Source organism: Salvelinus fontinalis, chromosome 4 (assembly GCF_029448725.1).
Source record: "Salvelinus fontinalis isolate EN_2023a chromosome 4, ASM2944872v1, whole genome shotgun sequence".
In the NCBI taxonomy this organism is placed as follows: Eukaryota; Metazoa; Chordata; class Actinopteri; order Salmoniformes; family Salmonidae; genus Salvelinus; species Salvelinus fontinalis.
Window position 1 is genome coordinate 69,238,428 of NC_074668.1, and position 16,930 is coordinate 69,255,357.

Genomic DNA, 16,930 nt, shown 5'->3' on the forward strand with positions numbered 1-16,930 from the left:
GGGTACATGTTGCACATCTGCGTCCAAGTACTCCTAACCTCCTAGCTTCAGTACTAAACTGCTAAGCCCTTCAACCTTACTACAACAGCACCCTGCCCTCAAGTTAAGACAACCTGCTTTACCTTCTAGATTTCCTAGAAGGTGAAGCTGATCTGATAGGTGTTTACCTGTGGGTCATGCCAGGGTAGGGAGAACCTGTAATACAATGGTAGTTCAAACTGGGCCAGAGGTATCCCCGGAAAGGCATTTGGACAGCGGAATTCACACGCACGAACGCACGCACGCACACACACACACACACACACACACACACACTGTCTGTAATCTCCATAGAAAGACTTAGTTAATCAGTGCTCAAGTGGCATTGAGTGATTAGGCTACTTTTTTACACCTTTTTTCCGTAACCACAGTAGCCCAGGCTTGCCGCGTGAATTTGCTGCATAGTTTCATTATAAACATGTTCTTATTTTGAGTTTCTCATGTAGATGACTTTACAAGAGCAGGCCTATTGCTTTCCTGAAGTGTAATTCCATCCGTGTAAATAGTGAATTGTACATAATATCCCGTCTTGCAGTGGCAAGGTGGGATCAACACAATACACAGTACGGTAGCACGTGCCATTGACGACATCCGCCTTGCTTGTTACTGTATCGTTATTTTTACTCCAGCCAGTCCTCATGCTCTGCCCCCAGGAGTATTTATCACCTTATCAGGAAGTTCTACATCCCCTCAACCCCTCCCAACGAGGTCAGTTGGCTTAAGGCCCTTTCCTATTAAAACCGCTGCTCCACCTGTACCTGTTATCCATCACTCCTCATTGACATCTTCCACAGAGCCTCTCAATCCGTCAACCTCTGCTGCCCGCAGTAACTACAATGAGAATTGGGGATCGGGTCTGGAAGAAATTTGGTCAGGGCTTCACATCCCGGGGTTTTATCACCACAGTATGTAATGTGTTCAATCCCTACAATGCACCTATCGGAAGGCTGCCCCCAGAAACGCACTCTAAATTAAAATTACCCTTTTACAGTATAATATTTATAGTAAATCCCCTAAGTCTTAAGGTAGAGTGACAGTTCATGAAAGCCTAAGCCAACTTAATCTGATGAATATAGACTGTCCTGTCACAGTGGTCTTCTTTCTCTTAGCTTTAGCCTGGCTAGTCTGGACCCCCTCAGTGGACTGTCTTCAGCCCACAGTGCTGCTGCCCGACCTCTCCTCACAACAGAATGTGGGACGCTTCCCAGCAATGTGCCCGCTCCCACAGTGTTTGTGCGAGAGACATTGTGTGTGTTTGGTTTGTGTTTTGGGCAAATGTTCAAACTGAAGAGCCGCCTTTCATTGACCTATATTCTGCCCCTTATTTCCCTCGGTCCGTCTGGCAGGCTGCACAGTGAGGTCTGTCTGGCAGGCTGCACAGTGAGGTCTGCCTGGCAGGCTGCACAGTGAGGTCTGTCTGGCAGGCTGCACAGTGAGGTCTGTCTGGCAGGCTGCACAGTGAGGTCTGTCTGGCAGCCTGCACAGTGAGGTCTGCAAAACTAACCAATCTTGGAACAACATATGTTACTTACTTTCGAGGGCTATATGTCTGGTGATGTCATCATAATGCAGCCAACAGGTTTAACTGTGTTTGACATGAGCTTTTGGGTTAAACTGGGTTGGCGTGCTCTCTTGGGCTCAGTAAGTAGTTTACCTAAACCGAATGCAACCTTTGTACAGGCCATATCTCAGTTAGCAGTGACGGGTTGTTGTATTGTTCTGTATAAATGTTTCTGAATTCCTCTGAAATATACTACTTCTGATAAACCCCATCTTACTACAAGCGTCAGCACTGTTTGATTCTGTGTTATTGTGCCCTTTTAATAAACTCACATATTTATCATGCTTTTATTGTTGCAATTGAATGTAGACCAAGAGTAGAGATCTGCCTACCTCTTGGTTCTGAGGTTTAATTTCAATTGGATGCATCGCGGCAGCAGTCAAAGCCCAAACATGATTCTGGACTCAGAAAACCAATGGACTGTTTAAATGATTTCTGCCCCAGTTTGTGCGTGGAGAGATTGGAAGGTTTTCGCTGTTTTACGTTTGGTCCTGGGGAGAACGGATGATTTACGTCGTGACCTTTGTGTCCCTGTGAGACGTCTAGAGCTGGACTCGTCTCTGTTTACTCTGCATGGTAGAACATTTATGTAAACAGTACATCCCGCATGTATACTTATGGCATAATGGACTTGTTTGTTCCACGCTTTTCAACATGTCGTCTCTGTTTGTTTGACTCGGTCATCTGTATAAATACATCGTTTGGATGGCGACGTCTTCAGTGCTACAGAATGCAAATAACTCATGACACAATAGGGATTAATGGGGAATAAATCTATAACGCTTGATTGGTCCAAGTCGGGTTATTTTCTTCCCCCAGTGTCTCTGTCACAAAGGACTTCTAACGGAATGTCTATTTTTATACCCATGGACGCCCAGTGATTTGCTCCAAAACAGCCAGAAACGATTTTGTTGCCCAAGGCTGGTCACGGATCAAACACGCCACTTTTCCTCCAGTGTCCAGATAAGTACAGGTCAACCATCAGAGCTATGAGACATCGTATCTCCCTTTTTAGAGCTGATGAACACACCCTGAGCTCTCTGTATATGTCTCTCTCTCTCACTGTCTATCTAGCTATATGGGCAATACTGTATTATTGAAGAGTTACCACCTTTTCCTTCAAGTCGTGTCATGAACCCGAACATCATCATCCTGGGATCCCCTAGCCAGACCTTGACCTCTTTTTCGGTCTCTGTGCTCTCTCGGTCTCTGTGCTCTCTCGGTCTCTGTGCTCTCTCGGTCTCTGTGCTCTCTCGGGTCTCTGTGCTCTCTCGGTCTCTGTGCTCTCTCGGTCTCTGTGCTCTCTCGGTCTCTGTGCTCTCTCGGTCTCTGTGTTCTCTCGGTCTCTGTGCTCTCTCGGTCTCTGTGCTCTCTCGGTCTGTGTGCTCTCTCGGTCTCTGTGCTCTCTCGGTCTCTGTGCTCTCTCGGTCTGTGTGCTCTCTCGGTCTGTGTGCTCTCTCGGTCTGTGTGCTCTCTCGGTCTGTGTGCTCTCTCGGTCTGTGTGCTCTCTCGGTCTGTGTGCTCTCTCGGTCTGTGTGCTCTCTCGGTCTGTGTGCTCTCTCGGTCTGTGTGCTCTCTCGGTCTGTGTGCTCTCTCGGTCTGTGTGCTCTCTCGGTCTGTGTGCTCTCTCGGTCTGTGTGCTCTCTCGGTCTGTGTGCTCTCTCGGTCTGTGTGCTCTCTCGGTCTCTGTGCTCTCTCGGTCTCTGTGCTCTCTCGGTCTCTGTGCTCTCTCGGTCTCTGTGCTCTCTCGGTCTCTGTGCTCTCTCGGTCTCTGTGCTCTCTCGGTCTGTGTGCTCTCTCGGTCTGTGTGCTCTCTCGGTCTGTGTGCTCTCTCGGTCTGTGTGCTCTCTCGGTCTGTGTGCTCTCTCGGTCTGTGTGCTCTCTCGGTCTGTGTGCTCTCTCGGTCTGTGTGCTCTCTCGGTCTGTGTGCTCTCTCGGTCTGTGTGCTCTCTCGGTCTGTGTGCTCTCTCGGTCTGTGTGCTCTCTCGGTCTGTGTGCTCTCTCGGTCTGTGTGCTCTCTCGGTCTGTGTGCTCTCTCGGTCTGTGTGCTCTCTCGGTCTGTGTGCTCTCTCGGTCTGTGTGCTCTCTCGGTCTGTGTGCTCTCTCGGTCTGTGTGCTCTCTCGGTCTGTGTGCTCTCTCGGTCTGTGTGCTCTCTCGGTCTGTGTGCTCTCTCGGTCTGTGTGCTCTCTCGGTCTGTGTGCTCTCTCGGTCTGTGTGCTCTCTCGGTCTGTGTGCTCTCTCGGTCTGTGTGCTCTCTCGGTCTGTGTGCTCTCTCGGTCTGTGTGCTCTCTCGGTCTGTGTGCTCTCTCGGTCTGTGTGCTCTCTCGGTCTCTGTGCTCTCTCGGTCTGTGTGCTCTCTCGGTCTCTGTGCTCTCTCGGTCTGTGTGCTCTCTCGGTCTCTGTGCTCTCTCTGTCTCTGTGCTTTCTCTCTCTCTCTCTGGGCTCTCTCTCTGTGCTCTCTCTGTGCTCTCTCTCTGTGCTCTCTCTCTGTGCTCTCTCTGTGCTCTCTCGGTCTCTGTGCTCTCTCTGTGCTCTCTCTGTGCTCTCTCGGTCTCTGTGCTCTCTCTGTGCTCTCTCGGTCTCTGTGCTCTCTCTGTGCTCTCTCGGTCTCTGTGCTCTCTCTGTGCTCTCTCGGTCTCTGTGCTCTCTCTCTGGGCTCTCTCTCTGGGCTCTCTCTCTCTGGGCTCTCTCTCTCTGGGCTCTCTCTCTCTGGGCTCTCTCTCTCTGGGCTCTCTCTCTCTGGGCTCTCTCTCTCTGGGCTCTCTCTCTCTGGGCTCTCTCTCTCTGGGCTCTCTCTCTCTGGGCTCTCTCTCTCTGGGCTCTCTCTCTCTGGGCTCTCTCTCTCTGGGCTCTCTCTCTCTGGGCTCTCTCTCTCTGGGCTCTCTCTCTCTGGGCTCTCTATGGGCTCTCTATGGGCTCTCTCTCTCTGGGCTCTCTCTGTGCTCTCTCTCTCTGGGCTCTCTCTCTGTGCTCTCTCTCTCTGGGCTCTCTCTCTGTGCTCTCTCTCTCTGGGCTCTCTCTCTGTGCTCTCTCTCTCTGGGCTCTCTCTCTGTGCTCTCTCTGTGCTCTCTCTCTCTGGGCTCTCTGTGTGCTCTCTCTGCTTATTTTCCTGCATTCCTCTTCTGCATTTGGCAAGTGGAGCGTTCATATGGGTCTCTTTTGAGGGTCGTCTACCTCCATCCCTCCATCTGTCTTCTCTTGTCCCTCTGCTCTGTGTAGTAGGTTCTGACTTCAGCCTAGACCCTGGTTCCCCTCTGCTATCAAAGCAGGGAGAGCCAACTGACCGTGGTCAACCTGACCTCCAGACAACTGAGCAGGCTGTGTGTTTAACAGGAGAAGACACACACACACACCTCCACTCAATGTGCTGCAAGACCCCCACACCATATGACATGAGAGTATAATGACAATATTGTAAATATTGTTCTCTGGTGCAGGTCCCAGAATAACAGCTGCATTAACGCGTCTACTGTTCTTGTTTTTCATATTAGCCACTGTTCCATGAATGGCCACGGTTCATTCCTTTCCATCCTTTAACACTGTGCTCTTTTTCGGTCTCTGTGCTCTGTGCATTTAGTCTAGACTCGTTAATCCAATCAGGTAATCTGTAAGTCTATTAGCGCCACAGTTTGTCCTGAGAGCACTTATGGCCGTGTCAGATTTGTCTCTGTCGACAGAGGGTTGTTAGGCTAGCTCCCTGGAAATGGCTGAGTACTAGCGGAAGACACGGCCTTCCTGTGAAAATGTAATGTGTATAAAACATTCCCGGGGGAAATGAAACTAGCCGTACGAGCTTTGACATTGGCGTCATCCGCCATACTTCCTTAACGATATAAAGCTGCGCTCTGATGGACTGCGTACATTTGGAGGTGAATTATGTCTTTATGACAGTGGTTTAGAGAGGAGGTTTAGCAGTGGATTTATCATTTATATCAGAGGGATACTACTCAAGGTATAGGGCTGTCCTGAGCAGGGAGGGAGCCGAGCAGGCGGTCTACTGCTGCCCTCCAACGGCCTTCAAACCTCTCTGGAGAGGAGAGATGATGAGATACACAGGCCAACGTATACTGGAGTCACTTCCAGCCCCAGTCTCACCTTTGAACTTCCGCACACTGCTCTCCCACTCCCCCAGGGCTCTGTGCTCGATCCCCTGCCCTCGGGTAAGCCTCAGCAAGGTGCCGGGACTGTAGCCATTTTAGTTCTGCAGCCTCTGGTAACTACAGTAGCCCCATTGCCGCTGGTCATTCAGGGAGAACCAAAGCGATAATGAACAGCCCTGTGTTGTATTGTGTCAGGCTCAGAGGGAAGAAATCAGAAATAATCTAATAAGAGGCTTGAGCGTCGCTCAAGAAAGACACATGGCCTTCAGACTCGGCCAGGGGGGAGGAGGGGAACATAGAGGTGGGGGGCGTTGTAAGGATGTTAATTTATTAACAGTGTTGGCACTCTGTGTTCTTGGGTCCGGGACTAGTAGGTGCCTTAGCTGTTGCCCAACATTCATGTGTTTATATCGGGACATAGGAACAGTCTTCATGGCTTTAGCAGAGCTGCTTGTTCTCTCTAGGTGCTGTGTGAAAACAGGTGCTTCACTTCACTATTCATACCGTGGAAAAACAGCAGGGCCCTGTTTTTAGTACTCATCCAGAGCGGGAGAGTGACGTTCTTGGTGTGGTGTTATATGTGTTGAAAACTTACAGCCCACGAGAAATGGTTGATTATACTTGAAACCTTTGGCAGCTTTGGATTATTTTCCTATTTCCACCCAGGTTTTAATGATCGTCTTTACAAGCTATGCTCACCACAGCCCAGTTAGTTTCACGAGTTGTGAGACGTTGAGCCCAAACTGCTCTCTTGTATGTTCGAAAGCAGACCCTCAGCACATCTGAACGTTTGTCTGGTCAGCGCTTCAGTGTAAGCTGTTGAAAACGTCTACTCCTCAGCCTCTTACTGTCAAAACATTCCCTCTTGTCTGCAGAAATTGCCGGCTGGCGTGAGCCAGTTTGCCTACACCTGTGTCCAGGACCATCCCATTTGGACCAATCAGCAGTTCTGGGAGGCCACGTTCTACAGCGAGGTCCAGAACCAGATCCGAGCCCTGTACCTCACCGCCCCTGAAGACAAACTAGGCATCACTGCCAGGCTAAAGGTAAACGAATGAGAGGTTTCAAAGCCAAATAATGGTTGTTTTTCTATCACTTTTTTAGCCCCATTTGCAGAATGACACTAAACAAGCACATATCTTTCTCTCCCCTCAGGAGCAAGGTCCCCTGCCCCCGGCGGCCCCCAGCGCCTCGGAGCGCACGGCCATGGACCTGGCGGCGGAGCAGCTGCGCGCCTGGCCCTGCCTCAGCAAGGAGAAGCAGCAGGAGCTGGTGAAGAACGAGGAGAGCACGGTGTTCAGCCAGGCCATCCACTACGCCAGCCTCCTGGTCTACCTGCTGGTCCCCCTGGACACCAGCAAGAACAAGCTGCTCAGAGCCAACCCCGTCGCTGACTGGGAGAGCGGCAGCAACAGCATCGTCACCAACAGGCAAGCAGAGCAGCTGGTTGCGCCTCACTGCACCCCACTGATATTCAGTCAGTTAAATCTGACACCTAACTATTCCCCACAGCTATATCAACAGTTATTTTGGCACAGCACACAGAAGCGCCCTCTAGAGTGAAATGCACTTGATCGGAAAAAGAACTCATATGTAAGGCTGTTATCTAGGATGATAACGCTCTTGCTTGGGGAGTATTTTGTACTTTGTAATAAGGTGACGTTAAGTGTGTGGGCGGACATGACGTTACCGTGTACATGATCTCCTCTAAAACGGATCAGTGTACAGCACCTCCTCAGCCATATCCTGCCCATCCTGTTGGCTGTCCTATCACCTGCTGGAGTTTCAGCCTCAAGTCTGCCAGGGTGGTTAACACTCAGCCTGTCTGTGGGGGGGGGGACCTCCACTCAGCCAAAAGAAACAAAGATTGGGATTTCCACTGCTCTGTGCTAAGAGTAATGTGATGTGTACCAAGTTTAGAAAGTTTGCACGTGTGCCTTTTCTCAGAAATGGAGAAGGGTCTGCCAAAGACATATCTCCAGTTTCTCTCACTTTCACTTTCTGTATGGTAGCCCCCTAGCTAGTCCCCTCTGAAGCGTATTACCGGAGATTTTAGGCCCTTTGAGTTGTTTACATGGAGAATGTTGAAGCCTACACCATGTTGAATCCTTTAGTTCTTGTTTTGCCGCTGGTTTCATGAGTGGCTCGGGGATGGTGGGGGGGGGGCTGGTGGGGGGGGGGGGGCTGCGCGATGGCCACACTGTTTATTTGGTTGTTATTTTCTCTCTCTTGGTTCTTGCTCCAGACTTGTTTTGTTTCTCACAGAGAGACTTCTGGATCTCATCTGTGTGTTTTGTAAACCCCGCTGGACGTTACATCACCGTCCCATGTGAAAAGTGGCCAAGAGAACGCGTGAGCGGTCCTGGCATCACAGCTCACCTCTCGCCAGACTGCTGGTGTGCCATGCTCACAGACCTCAGGCACACTATATCGTCATGTGGATCTCTGGGAAAACTTCAAGCATCCCTCTCTGCAGCCTGTTCTATTCTCATGCCATGAATGCAGACTAATGTCCGACTAAATGTGTGTTTGCAGTATTGCAGGCAGTATGGCGGAGAGCTTTGACACAGAGAGTGGCTTTGAGGACTCTGAGAACAGCGACGTGGCCAACTCTGTGGTACGCTTCATCGCCCGCTTCATTGACAAGGTGTGCACAGAGAGTGGCGTCAGCCAGGACCACATCAAGAGTTTGCATAGCATGATCCCAGGTACCGTACGACCCCCAGTCAACCTCAATACTACCAAATACAACGTCAATTAAACCCCAATACACCTCTATCCCGGAGCGCTGTAGCTAGCACCATGACCTCTGACTTCAGGAGCAAACTCCCGCTGTCCTAATTCTGTCAGCTTTATCACTTAACCCTGTATTTGTGCGTCTAACTTTCTCACTCATCATTATTTACGATTCATTCAGGATTATCCGTAATCATGGTAGAATCCACATTAATGTGTTTAGAAACATTTATATTCTTATTTACAATAAAAGTGACTCAAAAATGACACTACATCATTTACAATTTATATTGGGCACAAGATCGTCTGAAACACAACCAAAACAAACAGAAAATGCATCCAACAACTTTGTAGAGTCACAAGCTTGATTAAACAGTTCACCTGATATGGATAAAAATACCCTCAAATTAAAGCTGACAGTCTGCACTTTAACCTCATAGTCATTGTATCATCCCAATACGTTTGTAGCTCACTGTTGGTGGTGGCCTTCAAATCTGTAAATATTGGCTTCCTGGGGTTGTAATTAGGGGTGTACAAGCATGTGTTTATGTATACCTGGGTTGGGTAACTTATGTGTTTTTGTGTGTGCATGACATCGTGCTAACTGGTCATGACCTCTGACCCCAGGCATCGTGGCCATGCAGATGGAAACTCTGGAGGCGGTCCACAGGGAGAGCAGGAGGCTGCCACCTATCCAGAAGGTAGGTGCTTACCTGCACTGGGCCACCCATCCAGAAGGTAGGTGCTTACCTGCACTGGGCCACCCATCCAGAAGGTAGGTGCTTACCTGTACTGGGCCACCTATCCAGAAGGTAGGTGCTTACCTGCACTGGGCCACCCATCCAGAAGGTAGGTGCTTACCTGCACTGGGCCACCCATCCAGAAGGTAGGTGCTTACCTGTACTGGGCCACCTATCCAGAAGGTAGGTGCTTACCTGTACTGGGCCACCTATCCAGAAGGTAGGTGCTTACCTGTACTGGGCCACCCATCCAGAAGGTAGGTGCTTACCTGTACTGGGCCACCTATCCAGAAGGTAGGTGCTTACCTGTACTGGGCCACCCATCCAGAAGGTAGGTGCTTACCTGCACTGGGCCACCCATCCAGAAGGTAGGTGCTTACCTGTACTGGGCCACCCATCCAGAAGGTAGGTGCTTACCTGCACTGGGCCACCCATCCAGAAGGTAGGTGCTTACCTGTACTGGGCCACCCATCCAGAAGGTAGGTGCTTACCTGCACTGGGCCACCCATCCAGAAGGTAGGTGCTGTCCGGCACTGGGCCACCCATTCAGAAGGTAGGTGCTGCCCGGCACTGGGCCACCCATTCAGAAGGTAGGTGCTGCCCTGCACTGGGCCACCCATTCAGAAGGTAGGTGCTGCCCTGCACTGGGCCACTGAGTTCTCTGTCTGAATAGAAATGTAGTTTATCAATCATGAATATTAGTACCATTTGAAACTCTGTAAGCTGTCATCAACATTTTATCAATCTCATTAATGGAGTAATTTTGTTGTGCCTTTGAAGTAAACCTGTGTCCTTTAATAATGAAGTGGTGTTAGAATCTCTATTCTCCTGGAAGTGGTGTTAGAATCTCTATTCTCCTGGAAGTGGTGTTAGAATCTCTATTCTCCTGGAAGTGGTGTTAGAATCTCTATTCTCCTGGAAGTGGTGTTAGAATCTCTATTCTCCTGGAAGTGGTGTTAGAATCTCTATTCTCCTGGAAGTGGTGTTAGAATCTCTATTCTCCTGGAAGTGGTGTTAGAATCTCTATTCTCCTGGAAGTGGTGTTAGAATCTCTATTCTCCTGGAAGTGGTGTTAGAATCTCTATTCTCCTGGAAGTGGTGTTCTGTAGCTGAAGTGCCTATGATTCCAGTAATGTTGCGGTCATCAACCATCAGACTGGGGTTCTTACAGTGATGCTGTTGTGCTCCTTATCACACTGCCAGTTCTTGATGAGGTCTCTCCCCCTGGTCGGCTCATTCCCAGGACACTGCGGGCCCAGTCAGGTCCAGTGTAATTGATTTGTATGTTTGTCTGGCAGGGCTTTGTCTGACATTCATAGCTGAGACCACGTTGCACACAGCTCTGCTGCCAGCAGCACATTCAATCCTGTGAACTCTGTAAACAAGTGCAGTAATGACCCTGGTGGGCCATCAGCACAGAGATTTATGACTGGAGTTGGAGCTGTCCTTGCCTCTATGGAACCTGCTACTGCTTTGGCCCAAGGTTCAGGGAGAGGAGGAGGTAGTGCTGTTGGGTCTGTCGGGATTAAACAATCAGTTAAGGGAGCTGGACGTACTGGTGTACCTTGGGCACTCCAAGCTACAAGCAGTGAAAAGGGTCACTGTGATAAGTTGGTATCGCTGGCTCTTATATCTCTGGCGTAGCTGGGTGGGTTGTCTAGTGTGTGTGTAGGGGTGATTACTTAGAGTTCCAGCTGGCAGCCTCATCGGGGTGCTGGGGGACCGTTGGGGCCTTTAACACACTGGCCCCTGGCCCTGGGCCATCCAACACCAGCAGGACCATGTTCCTCTTATCTTTTGGCCAGACTAGACCAAAACTCAACTGCACAGCCACTGGACTGGCTTGACCTTAGCATGGTTGTCCCTTCAGGTTCCATGTATCACCCCCCCCCCCACTCTGTGTGTAAAGGCTGTGCTCTGAGGGACCAGTGACACCATTCTGTTCCCCATGGAAGATATGAACACTGCACAGAACCATGACCTTCTGACATTGACTGTCTAGGCCCCCTCACACTAGAGTGCTCAACTTGGCTACAGTTTGATGAGCTAGAGAGGCAGAGCAGTGTTAGACCAGCTGCCTTCAGACCTGGCTCTGCTGGGGAGCTGAAGAGAAACCGACTTCCAACACAGTGGAATGGAGTTCGGATTTGCAGGTTGCTACGAAGCACCTCAAAGCAGATGTTCAGCAGTTGTCAGTGCTCGTTGATGAGGGGTATGCTTTGGATCCTCCAGCATTTCTTGAAGCATGTAAATCAATAGATTGTGGTAGTGTTGGGTAAGACTTGAGTTAAAAATATGTTGCGCAGACTACACTAAATGCATATATCAAAATGAACTAAATGAATTATTGTAGTTGTAAATAAATGTAAAGACTTGCATGTACCTAGGGACCAAGTGATTGACTTGGAGCATTACTAATGATCAGTCTCCACGGAGCACATGCTTTGCTTTTCTTGGTAATGCATCAGTGACTGTAGGTAGCTGTGTATAACGCTATATGATGCGGAGTGTGTGTGCAACACACTGTGTGGATGTGTTGCTTTTGTGACATGATAATGATGTCTGTGTGTGTGGTAGATTTCTGTCTTAGATATGCTCAGCTGTTTAGGTGTGACGTGTGTTGATATCTATCCTTATCTAATGCACTGATATGTTGACATTAGGACTGTCCCCGACAACAACAAAAAAATGTTGGTTGACCGCAAGTCATCTGTTCAACTAATCTATTGGTCGACATTTTTAAACGTATATTTTTCCTTATATAGACAAACCCTATGTGTTTGAATAAAATCAACTACAGCGCCTTCGGGAGATATTCAGACCCCCTTTTTGCACATTTTGTTACGTTACAGCCTTATTCTCAAATTGATTCAATTGTTATTTTTTTTCTCATCAATCTACACACAATACCCCATAATGACAAAGCAAAAACGTTCTTTTTTAAATGTTTGCTAATTTATGAAAAATAAAAAATAAAAAATAAAAACTGACATAACATTTACATAAGTATTCAGACCCTTTACTCTGTACTTTGTTGAAACACATTTGACAGCGATTACAGCCTCGCGTCTTCTTGGGTATGACACTACAAGCTTGGCATACCTGTAATTTTTTAAAATTTTATTAAACCTTTATTTAACCAGGTAGGCTAGTTGAGAACAAGTTCTCATTTACAACTGCGACCTGGCCACGATAAAGCTCAGCAGTTCGACACATCTAACAGTTACACATGGAATAAACAAACATGCAGTCAATAATAAATACAGTAGAAAAAAGCCAAGTCTATATACAGTGAGTGCAAATGAGGTAAGATAAGGGAGGTAAGGCAATAAATAGGCCATGGTGGCGAAGTAATTACAATATAGCAATTAGACACTGGAATGGTAGATGTGCAGAAGATGAATGTGCAAATAGAGATACTGGGGTGCAAAGGAGCAAGATAAATAAATACAGTATGGGGATGAGGTAGTTGGATGGGCTCCACATGGGCTATGTACAGGTGCAGTTATCTGTGAGCTGCTCTGACAGCTGGTGCTTAAAGCTAGTGAGGGATATATGGGTCTCCAGCTTCAGTGATTTTTGCAGTTCGTTCCAGTCATTGGCAGCAGAGAACTGGAAGGAATGGCGGCCAAAGCAGAAATTGGCTTTGGGGGTGATAAGTGAGATATACCTGCTGGAGCGCGTGCTTTGGATGGGTGCTGCTATGGTGACCAGTGAGCTGAGATAATGCGGGGCTTTACCTAGCAGAGACTTGTAGATGACCTGGAGCCAGTGGGTTTGGCGACGAGTATGAAGCGAGGGCCAGCCATCGAGAGCGTACAGGTCGCAGTGGTGGGTAATATATGGGTCTTTGGTGACAAAACGGATGGCACTGTGATAGAATGCATCCAATTTGTTGAGTAGAGTGTTGGATGCTATTTTATAGATGACATCGCCGAAGTGGAGGATCGGTAGGATGGTATGTTTGGCAGAATGAGTGAAGGATGCTTTGTTGCGAAATAGGAAGACAATTCTAGATTTAATTTTGGATTGGAGATGCTTAATGTGAGTCTGGAACAAGAGTTTACAGTCTAACCAGACACCTAGGTATTTGTAGTTGTCCACATATTCTAAGTCAGAACCGTCCAAAGTAGTGATGCTGGACGGGCGGGGAGGTGCGGGCAGTGATCGATTGAATAGCATGCATTCAGTTTTACTTGCATTTAAGAGCAGTTGGAGGCCACGGAAGGAGAGTTGAATGGCATTGACGCTCGTCTGGAGGTTAGTTAACACAGTGTCCAAAGAAGGGCCAGAAGTATACAGAATGGTGTCGTCTGCGTAGAGGTGGATCAGAGAATCACCAGCAGCAAGAGCAACATCATTGATTTATACAGAGAACAGAGTCGGCCTGAGAATTGAACCCTGTGGCACCCCCATAGAGACTGCAAGAGGTCTGGACAACAGGCCCTCCGATTTGACACACTGAACTCTATCAGAGAAGTAGTTGGTGAACCAGGCTGCCAATAAGAATGTGGTTCTGCCAATAAGAATGTGATGATTGACAGAGTCGAAAGCCTTGGCCAGGTCGATGAATATGGCTGCACAGTTATGTCTCTTATTGATGGCGGTTATGATATCATTTAGGACCTTGAGCGTGGCTGAGGTGTACCCATGACCAGCTCTGAAACCAGATTGCATAGCGGAGAAGGTACGGTGGGATTCGAAATGGTCGGTAATCTGTTTGTTGACTTGGCTTTCGAAGACCTTAGAAAGGCAGGGTAGGATAGATATAGGTCTGTAGCAATTTGGGTCTAGAGTGTCTCCCCTTTGAAGAGGGGGATGACCGCGGCAGCTTTCCAATCTTTGGGAATCTCAGACGATACGAAAGAGAGGTTGAACAAGCTAGTAATGGGGGTTTCAACAATTTTGGCAGATCATTTTAAAAAGAGAGGGTCCAGATTGTCTAGCCCGGCTGATTTGTAGGGGGTCCAGGTTTTGCAGTTCTTTAAGAACATCAGCTATCTAGATTTGCGTGAAGGAGAAATGGAGGAGGCTTGGGCGAGTTGCTGTGGGGAGTGCAGGGCTGTTGACCGGGGTAGGGCTAGCCAGGTGGAAAGCATGGCCAGCCGTAGAAAAATGCTTTTTGAAATTCTCAATTATCGTTGATTTATCCGTGGTGACAGTGTTTCCTAGCCTCAGTGCAGTGGGCAGCTGGGAGGAGGTGCTCTTATTCTCCATGGACTTCAGTGTCCCAGAACTTTTTTGAGTTTGTGCTACAGGATGCAAATTTCTGCTTGAAAAAGTTATTATGGGGAAATAGTATTAGGGGAGTTTCTCACATTCTTTTCTGCAGATCCCTTCAAGCTCTGTCAGATTGGATGGGGAGTGTTGCTGCATAGCTATTTTCAGGTCTCTCCAGAGATGTTAGATCGGGTTCAAGTCCAGGCTCTGTCTGGGCCACTCAAGGACATTCAGAGACTTGTCCCGAAGCCACTCATGTGTTGTCTTGGCTGTGTGCCTAGGGTCATTGTCCTGTTGGAAGGTGAACCTTCGCCCCAGTTTGAGGTCCTGAGGGCTCTGGAGCAGGTTTTCATCAAGGATCTCTGTACTTTGCTTTGCTGCAGAGATGGGATAATATTCTAGAAGGACAACCATCTCCACAGAGGAACTTTAGAGCTCTGTCAGAATGACCATCATGTTCTTGGTCATCTCCCTGACCAAGGCTCTTCTCCCCCTTTTGCTCAGTTTGGCCGGGCGGCCAGCTCTTGGTAGAGTCTTGGTGGTTCCAAACTTCTTCCATTATTAAGAATGATGGAGACCACTGGGTTCTTGGGGACCTTCAATACTGCAGAAATGTTTTGGTACCCTTCCCCAGATCTGTACCTCGACACAATCCTGTCTGAGCTCTACAGACAATTCCTTCGACCTCATGGCTTGGTTTTTGCTCAAACATGCACTGTCAACTGTGGGACCTTTATATAAACAGGTGTGTGCCTTTCCAAATCATGTCCAATCAATTGAATTTACGACAGGTGGACTCCAATCAAGTTGTAGAAACATCAAGGATGATCAATGGGAAAAAGTATGCACCTGAGCTCAATTTTGAGTCGCATAGAAAAAGGTCTGAATACTCATGTAAATAAGGCATTTCTGTTTTTTATTTTTTATACATTTGCAAAACAATTTCAAAACCTGTTTTCACTTCGTCATTATGGGGTAGTGTGTAGATTAATCAGGAAAATGTTTTATTTAATTCATTTTAGAATAAGGCTAAAAAGTGAAGGGGTTTGAATACTTTCCAAAGGCACTGTGTATGTACTGAGCTTTTCCGACGCTTTAAGCCCACTGTTTGATGAAATAAGTAAGACACATGAATGAAGGGAGCCGGATGGCCATGCTGTGTTCAAATGAACTGACAGTGAGTGCCTGTGTGACTGTTGCGTGTTTTCTCTCTCTCCTCCCTGCTGCAGTGAACAGGCACCACAGCACAGCAAGCGTTTCTCGCGCTGTCCGTGCTGAAGCTGCAACATAATTACAACTATTTTGTTTCTTGTTTCTGACAGAAGAGTTCTGTTACCAAAATACCTAATTTGTTTGGGGGAAACATTCCCTATTCCCTCAATGCTTGCTCTCTTTAAATGAAAAATGTATGCATCGCATGCACATGACCAATAGTGCCTGACCTATAACCTATCATAATCACATCAATAAATTGGTTATAACAAACTATGAGTACCGTAACACGTGACGGCAAAATGGATGCGGAGGACCTGAAAAAGCAATTAGAAACGGGCAAATGTTTACTGGTTGCTCAGGAGGGAAAGGGGAAGTCAGATCTGTGGAAGACATTTGACTTAGTTGAGCAAGCGTTGTATGAGTATTATGTGTGCCAAACAGTTGCTGTTAAATTATATTGTAATCTTTCCTGACCATTTGGAACAGTGTAAACAACACTAAATAAATAAGTGTACCAGAGAAAATATATATATATATATACTGTATAAAACCTTTATTACAGCAGACTGAAAACTGTCGCATGCATTCATGAATGGCGGTTTATTTATTTATTGTTTGGGCTAATTATTGAAATCTCCCTTTATTTAATTTTAACGCTAAAATGCTTGATTGCATTTCAAAGTAGAAATGTATCGTATGCTGTGATGGCATGAACAAATGAATGATTGATTGATTCAGCTGCCTATACTGTATATTCAAATATAGGCCTAAGTAATTTACGCTATTAAGACTAAACAGGGTGCGCTCTTTTGCCTTCAGCTCGATGGTGGATATACAAGCCTACTATACAAAGACCGCTAATGACAACGATATAACCTATTATTATAATGTTGATCATAATAATAATAACAATAAGGAGATCAATAAAAAGGAGGGTATAGAAGCAAGAGCTACGTACATATTGTATGTGACAAACAGGTCCTGTTAGATTACAGTATCATTTTTCTGCATGTTTGGAACAGTGTAAACAACACAAAATAAATTATAAGTAATACCAGTCTGTTCTAACAAAATGGTAAAGCCTTTATTAAAGTATAGCAAAGATTAAAAACAGCCGAACCGGTGAAATTGCTTTATCCAACATTTTTCTGTTGCATGTGGCTTGGTGCTCACGGAATCAGTATTCTATTAAACAAACACTCAAACAGGCAACAGAAGCAATATCTGTCTTATTTCTGTAGATATATATGGATGATTTTATAAAGAGGCACATTTAAGTTAGGCTATTGATTATAGACCTAATTAAGTTGGTTTCCCC

The 16,930-nt window shown here is 47.2% G+C and overlaps 1 protein-coding gene across 3 annotated transcripts in view; it reads left to right on the forward strand.

The window, feature by feature from the left end:
* The window catches only part of LOC129852702 (myotubularin-related protein 13-like), a 153,738-nt gene that overhangs the window by 111,357 nt on the left and 25,451 nt on the right, over nt 1-16,930 (forward strand). For all 3 annotated transcript variants that reach the window (XM_055918293.1, XM_055918294.1, XM_055918296.1), the window contains exons 18-21: nt 6,577-6,747; nt 6,857-7,131; nt 8,237-8,409; nt 9,065-9,138. In XM_055918293.1, coding sequence (XP_055774268.1) covers nt 6,577-6,747; nt 6,857-7,131; nt 8,237-8,409; nt 9,065-9,138 — 693 coding nt within the window. The remainder of the gene's footprint in view (nt 1-6,576; nt 6,748-6,856; nt 7,132-8,236; nt 8,410-9,064; nt 9,139-16,930) is intronic.